This window comes from Rhipicephalus microplus, chromosome 7, assembly GCF_043290135.1.
Source record: "Rhipicephalus microplus isolate Deutch F79 chromosome 7, USDA_Rmic, whole genome shotgun sequence".
Lineage (NCBI taxonomy): Eukaryota > Metazoa > Arthropoda > Arachnida > Ixodida > Ixodidae > Rhipicephalus > Rhipicephalus microplus.
The window spans coordinates 114,847,977-114,856,101 of record NC_134706.1 but is presented as its reverse complement, the minus strand read 5'-3'; the positions used below and the strand labels follow the sequence as shown (position 1 = coordinate 114,856,101).

Sequence of the window (8,125 nt, the reverse complement as noted above, 5' to 3'; positions counted from 1 at the left end):
TACTTTTTTTTCATGCACCAAGGAACAAATTTGTCGCCCTACCTGCCACTCAAAAAGAAATAAGTGGAGAAAGCATGCCTAGCCGGCGCGCTACGTGAAAAGTCTGGAAGAAATTATATCATTGCGGCCATATATACTCTTCACATTAAGGGCGTTGCTATGGTTATGTGTTCTGCAGTGTAGTTGGTCTAGCAGGGAGCGCGGCGGTGGCACGGGGGCGGCAGGTGAGCTACCATAGGTGTCGTACTGACGCGCGGCAGAGAGAGAATGCGTGCTCTGTGCCGCGTTTTTGGCCACGCAGTGCTCTTCAGGCGGTTATTGTACTAGTTGCAACGTTTACGAAGCCTGTTGTTTGCCATGAGGCCTCAGCAGTGCATAGAAGGAGAGCTTATATCAATGTGCCTTGCAGCGAATGAAGTTTAATTGAAGTGCTCAGCGAAATTGCGTTCGGGCAACATGAAAAAACAAAACGGAATCACGACGAACTCCTTGAACGTCAGAGTAGGTTTTTTGGTGTTCCTGCTTGTGACAACGGACTAAACATTTTTGCTGAGGCCGGCATGTTTACTTATGTAGTCGAGCGTTCGACTTGTTTACAGTAAGAACTTGCACGTGAGCATAAAAACGCCTTTCCAGCTTCACTTACGATGCTCGCCCCTATGAATTAGAGCTACCATGTTCGAGTGTCACTTTACCGTATGCGCCCCGCCGCGGTGGTCTAGTGGCTAAGGTACTCGGCTGCTGACCCGAAGGGCGCGGGTCCGAATCCCGGCTGCGGCGGCTGCATTTCCGATGGAGGCGGAAATGTTGTAGGCCCGTGTGCTCAGATTTGGGTGCACGTTAAAGAACCCCAGGTGGTCTAAATTTCCGGAGCCCTCCACTACGGCGTCTCTCATAATCATATAGTGGTTTTGGGACGTTAAACCCCACATATCAATCAAATCAACTTTACCGTATGCAAAGTAACTTCGGTTGCACATGACGGTCGTCAGCGCGTTTTACCTGCAAGACGGGCACGGGGACCGGATTCCCCGTCAGCCACGTGACAGACGTAATTTAACCATACAAGGCGGTGCCTGGCCAGCTGTGTTGTCTGTACTTGGTGTGAATTAATGACGTCAAAACACTGACACCACATGCAGGACCACGGTAATAAGTGGTTTGGGGGTAGTTTGCGGTTTACTTTTATTTACATTGTGCGGTAAGCATAAAAGGCATGCCAACGTTTGCGCTGCGTTCGCTCTAGCTCGCAGCATTACTATGACGGCACTGAGTCGAGGTGTACGACCAGATTAGCTCTGCCCACACAGGCACTGCAGCGCCTGCATGGCCCCCTGCGAAGTGCTGCAGCGCCGGACTACCTAGCGTTTCGAGTTCGTGTTAACCTAGGACTTAGGAACGAACCCCCATGTTGGTTGACAAAATGGTAGGGATTAAAATGTCGTAGTGACGACCCCCTCCCGACTGCCTCACGGCACTCGTGGTCTGCGCATGAATGTGTTTCTTTCGGGAGCCCTCACATTAGTTCGGCCATGGCCGAACCGCATACTGTTTGTGCGCCTATGGCTCCTCACCAACTCAAGACGGCGGCGAGTTTGTGTTGTGATGCCGTGAATCACCGTCGACCTTTCGCCACGGTCCGACTTATTTTTTGTGGTTTGCGAAAACAGGCGTACTTGCTACATTTGAAAGCGTGGCGGACGTCGCACTAATCCGGCGCCCGGTCGGCGCCTTTAGTAAGTGTTGTCGCATTGGCATGTCTCCAGCTGCTTTCGCGCTGATCTTTTCAAAGGAGCTCGTAAGTAGAGCCACGTGCGGAGAGCGAGTGGTTCCTCCTACAGCACAAAATCACGGCCGCTGGGGCGGGCAGATTACTGCCCCATCGTCAAGATGTTTACCTCTTACAGGGATGCCGTTCTCATGACCGCTAACCCCTGTACGTGTAGCTCTAAGTCTACGTATTTCACGCCCACTGAGCTTGCGTTGCCTCTATGTTTTTCTAGCTTTGTTTTATTTACAATTTGTGTTATTTGGGGAGAGGACATGAGCCCTCACGTGTACAAAGGTGACGTCCTTGTGACGGGTTTTTCCATAACCACCCAGGTAACGCAGAACGTTGCGTCAACGTGGTTTTAATGTAACCAATGTGAGGCAATGGTACACCGTAAAATATAACATTGTACCGACGTTTGTAGAATTACGTTGCCATAACACAATGTTTTAATGTTGCAACAACATTCAGATAATGAAGTTGTCCTAACGTGGTGTTTTTGATGAAGCAACAACATTCATGTTGTCACATTGCCCTAACGGGATGGTATTAATGTGGCAACAACAATCAAATAACCATATTGCATCAACGTTACATATAGACATCAAGCCCATGTTTAACAGCGAACATAGAGACAACACGGAAAGCATAATCGCTGAAACATCCAACAACACAAATGCAACTTTTTCATTTTCGTGTACTCATCTGCCATCCTCTTTTAGACCGCAAGGAGGCGCCAAGCTGTGAAGACATGCTTACAATGCGTCTCGCTTTCTCGAAGCATTTCAGAGAGCAATTTCGCTCAAACTCATCTAACAATCATATATATATATATATATATATATATATATATATATATATAACTTCGGTTGCCGCAAGGTTATAAATATGAAAGTAGATGCGCTTTCACATAACAACTGTTGATTGTGCCGACGTTTCGACAGGAACCCTGTCTTTTATGCCTTGAAAAAGACAGGGTTCCTGTCGAAACGTCGGCACAATCAACAGTTGTTATGTGAAAGCGCATCTACTTTCATATATATATATATATATATATATATACATATATATATATATATATATATATATATATATATATATATATATATATATATATATATATATATATATATATATATATATATATATATATATATATATATATATATATATATATATATATATAGTCTGCTTCGTGAAGTTCTGCTGATTCAACGGGTACCCAAAGCTTGAGCCAGGAACAACTTCACGAGAAGACACTATTGCCAGAAGGTTGGGTGTCCTTGTGGAGACGCTTACGGTAACAACCACGGCCGACGTCGCGCGTCCCGGAAGACACTCTGACGTGTGGAACACGACGGTTTTGTATGTTTGTGAGAGCATAAACTAGCCCACAGTTAACTTTGGACACTTTCTTTGCTGCCACGGGACAGGGATTAAAGGTTAGCGATGTTTAACACACTTTCTTGACCTATTTCATGACACGACAAAATGCCGGCGGGAAAACTGTGCCAGCCTAAGCACTCCGACAAACTTAGCAGGAGCGGCAGTCACGTTTTCTTTTATCTGCCAAGCATGCCTGGCCGTGGCCGATCGCCTTTTCTCACCATATAGAAGTTGACGAAGATTATCCCGGCCCTTCTCGGTCACCGGAATCACTCAACGCTGACACCGACGCGAGTGGCGTCTCGTTTCGGCAGGCAAAGAATGACGTACCGGCGTCTGTTGACGCGACTCTCGGAAACAAGAGTTGCGACGCGACTTTTTTGGAACGCCGTGGATAGACTAAGGATGCCTAGCATACCAATGTCTCGCGTAGTCAAAAAAACCAGTCAAAAGAGTAGCAATTCCAGATGGTGAAGGCTGTGAACGCCAACAAGAAACTGGGAAGCGATACGCCCACCTAAAAACAAAAACTTCGAGCCACGCAGGGTTTCGAATGGATAAAACTACGCGACCCACCTATTCTAAAAAATAAGGACACCAATAATATTGTGGGCCTGCATAAGGGGGTCTGGGTTAAAAACATAATTGCACTGGAACTTTCCGGTGCTGTGATAGATGCCTGCCAACGAAGTTTCAATGGCATTGGGTTTCTGTTATAGGTTCACCAAGGGTCGAACACTGAAATCATGTATTTTCCAAGCAGAGAGGTAGTGAGTAGGCTGCAAGGCATCAGTCAAATAAAGATCAGGGGACAAATACACGCTTTCAATGCATACGTGGCCGACCGCGAAGGCGTCTTGCGGGGAATAGTACACGGAATACTGGCCGGGACTTCGCAAGATTAACTAATGGAGAACCTACTTGTACGGACATAACGGATGGGGATTGAGAGAGCAAGAATGTTGGGCTCGTCTGACACGGCGATTATCACATTCACGAGCAGTGTGTGACCGATGATGATGAAATAACTTTATTGAATATCTGGCGAAAGGAACACCCGGGCCTGGGACTGCCTAGATGGCCGCATGAAGCTGTTGCTTTCGCGCTACCTCCAGGGCTCGCTTGACGGCTCAAAGTTCGTCCGTGAGTTCTGAGCTTTGCAGCGCGGCCGATCACCGCGCCCGCAGATCTTCCGAGAAGACCATCATTGGATCTTGGTATACTCGACATCCCCACAACATGTGTTGAAAGGTGGCTCTACAAGACTTGCATAGCTTGCATGTGTAGCTCTTGCATATGGTAGCCACTGAGGAGCGTATACATAATGGGTGCCGAGTTATTCTGCTATGCATACAAGCCAACAGTACAGGTGTGCAGGATATGCCTGCAAAGTGGACACCGTACAGACCTATGTCCAACACTAAATTTCAATTTATGCTAGAAAGTCAATGCAAGGACATGACTGCATCCCCGAGTGTGTCATCTGTGACGGTAAACACCCGACAGGCTATAGTCTGTGCAAGAAAAATCTTAAGAACGCGGCTCCTCCAAAGGAATTGAGGACAGATCAGCCAAAAGACAAAGGAGGCGAACCTGAATGAGCCGGCGATGCCAAGTCGTCCAAAAAATTCCCTCCACTAAGGCTGGACATGCCTCGATGGTCCAGCTCGGGCCGACAGGAACAGTTCCAGCCAAGGTCAAGTTCATGATCCCGATCAAGATCGCAGTCAAGGTTGCGATCGACATCTGGTTCAAGGAGTGACAGACAACACCACACTAACACGGCATCTCCGGCCTCTGAGAAGTCCAGTTTGAACCAACGAAAGCACCGCGGACCTCCGGCCGAGATGGGTTCCTGCCAGGAATCACAAGACGCCCTAGCCGCCGGCCCGACAAACATAAATCAGGTGAGCTTCGCGAGGGCAGTGTGAGTGTGTGTGAGTGATAATTTATTAGAAGGCAGAGAGGTCGGCCTGAGCTAGTTCGCTCTAGCCTGCTACTCTACACAGGGGATAAGGGAAAGGAGAAAGAAAGAGGGATGAAGGGTGATGATGGGGACAAGAAGAGTTGGTGCGTATGTACAGTAGCCAATTAGTATAGTACCCTACAGTCTAGTTTCTAGTCCAGTGCTTTTTATAAAGTCTAGAACAGTCTTTGTTGCAGTTTTTGACACTGTTTGGTCGTTCATTGCTGACAATATGTGGCTTTCGCTTAATAGTGTTCGTCCAATGCTTGCCAACGTGGCAGTTAGCATTTCTCTTTGTGCCACGTATAATGCACAGTCACAAAATATGTGAGCCATCGTTTCGTGCACTCAACAGCGTTCAGAATTTGGGCTGTCCGCACGGCTGATTAGGTGGATGTTGTGACGAGTGAAGGCGACGCCCAGGCGAATTTGGTGCAGTATATTAGCATGTCTTCGGCTGATTTTATCTGGAAGACAAAAAGCCATACTGGGGTCTGTTTCCCGCAGGCGCTTGTTCCGGTGATCTGGTAGCAACCAGTAAGTGGCAGCGCATTCGCGAATGACTGATCTCAACAATGTGTTGACGTCACATCGCGAATAGGGTACTTTGACGTACATAGGAGCGTTGTATATTGCCGCTCTTGCTTCGCTATCAGCTGTTTCGTTGCCAACCAGGCCGCAGTGTCCAGGAATTCATTGGAGTGTAATCAAGTGACCGCCCCTGTGTGTTAAGTCAAATGCTTGGACGATTCCTAACGTTAACTCGTAAAATTGGCCTCTTCTTAAGCAAGAATGGATAGCTTGAAGCGCTGATTTTTAATCACACAGAATCGTCCATTTACGCGGTGCTTGGTCGTTCACAAATTTTATGGCTTCTTGTATAGCAACAAGTTCTGCAGCTGTCGAAGATGACCTATGATCTAATTTGTACTGTCGGGAAATACCGAGTTGAGAGATCACGAAGGCTGCAGCTGAGGCGGAAGAAGTTACGGATCCATCGGTGTAAATGTGCACAGAGTCGCTGTATCGGTCATCTAAATGTGCCAAGGTGAGTTGCTTGAGGGCAATATAAGAAACATGCGACTTATACGAAATTCCACGTATGTGAAGGCACACCAGCGGTTTAGTCAATGTCCATGGAGGCACTGCAGGGATTACGGCAGGTGCAAAGCCTGACGGGATCATGTGCCTATGCGTATCGAGACATCGCGAATAGGTACAGCCTGGTCGGTCCACTTGTAGCGAAGATAACGGGTGCTGTGCATGTCGGGTCAGCAGACGAAGGTGCACTCGAAGAGGCTCACAGGACGTGTAAACCTGTATAGGGTAGGTGCGTGACTCCTCTATAGTGCCAGAGGTAGATGTGCACCATGGCAGGCCAAGGCATATTCTCAGTGCTCGTGCCTGAAGGCTCTCTAAAGTACGAAGGCACGTTCCCCGCATGCTGGAAAGCACAGGTGAGCAGTACCCTATATATCCCACAAACAATGCCTTGTATAACTACAGAAGACTTTTCTCCGAAGGGCCCCATCTCAGTCCTGCGAGGGCAGTGTCTTCCAATGTTCCTATTATCGAAAATCCACAATATAAAAAATATTGCAAGAAAATAAAAAAGTGACTCAAGAGGTAAAACAAATAAAGAAACAAATGGCTAAAGAGCGAAATGACATACAAGCAGCAATATCTTCATTAAAAAGACGGCTACAGGCAAACCTACGACCACAAAACCTGAAAGGAATAGCTGGGGGATGTAGTCACAAAACGACACATCAACAGTCAATAAAACCCACCCCTTCGGGGGCAGCAGCGCGTCGGCTGAAGTTAGGGAAGGGATGGTGTACGCAGCTACAACCACCCCTACCCTAAGCACAACATTAAATAACCACGACCAAATAACGCAGCACATACAGGCGCAGTTAAACAAAAACAGGGAAGGTATAGCTAGTCGATTTCATAATTGAGATAAAATCTTTCGTTTGCAAGAAAAATCAAAACTCAAAGGCAGTACGTGAATGACGCCGTGAGCAGCTTGCAAAGAGCACTAAACAAGCGCTCTCACTCGACCTCCGCTAGCAATAGCAAACATTCTATGGAAAATCACGACAACGCGGAAGCAACCACACATTATGGCCAAAAATAACCAAAGAAGTGGGGAAAAACTAGGGATCTGGCAGTGGAATTACCGCACTTTTCGCAAACGTGCCACAGCACTCCAGAGTTATGTTATTAAGGCACCAATTTACCTAACGTTATAAGCTTGCGAGAAATTAGTGCCAGTATAGTTAAATTTCATGGTTATTATATTTTTCGGAATCCTAATTATCCCCGTGTAGCGACGCTGGTGAGAAAGATGATTGCGGCAACAGATGAGTAGATAGGAACGATACTGATCAATCACCAAGGTAAGTGTTTATTCTCCGAAAAGAGAGGCAAAACCAAGACTATAATATTGAAGCTATACAGTCTCCCAAAAAAACAAAGGTGAAGACTTCAATGAGCTCCTTGCTGAGATGGTGAAATTTCAGACAACAAGGACCGCCTATTGGTTTTGGGTGATTTTAACTCATCCAGAACCACATGGGGTTACCCGTAAGACTCGCCGAAACGAACGTGTCTCGAACATGCTGCGTCTAGGCTGGACCTGAGTTTAATAACTCTCCAGATCACACCCACGAGAGTGGGCGACAGCAAATGTAGAGACACGTTCCGGGGCTTCATTTTGACTTTGAAACGTAAAGACGTATCCTGGACAAACCTGGAAGAAAATCTAGGAAGCGACTATTACATTATAAGCGTCTCCATATCGACTCCCAAACTGCGCAGATTGATAGGCGACGCGGCGACCACAGATTGGACCGAGTTCAGGAAACTAGATCCTCCACCCGACTCTGTACCCGACTCAATAGGGATGTGGCATGGTCGGAGTAAATAAACTCGGTACATGTCATCACTACGAAGAAAAAAATTGGCGGATCACACGTACAGTAGGAAAGGATGATATG

At 46.9% G+C, this 8,125-nt stretch overlaps 1 protein-coding gene across 1 annotated transcript in view; it reads left to right on the top strand.

The window, feature by feature from the left end:
- Positions 1-5,004: 5,004 nt before the first annotated feature.
- LOC142767846 (uncharacterized) overlaps positions 5,005-8,125 on the top strand; it is a 29,250-nt gene continuing 26,129 nt past the window's right edge. The window contains exon 1 of the mRNA XM_075870085.1: positions 5,005-5,064. Coding sequence (XP_075726200.1) covers positions 5,005-5,064 — 60 coding nt within the window. The remainder of the gene's footprint in view (positions 5,065-8,125) is intronic.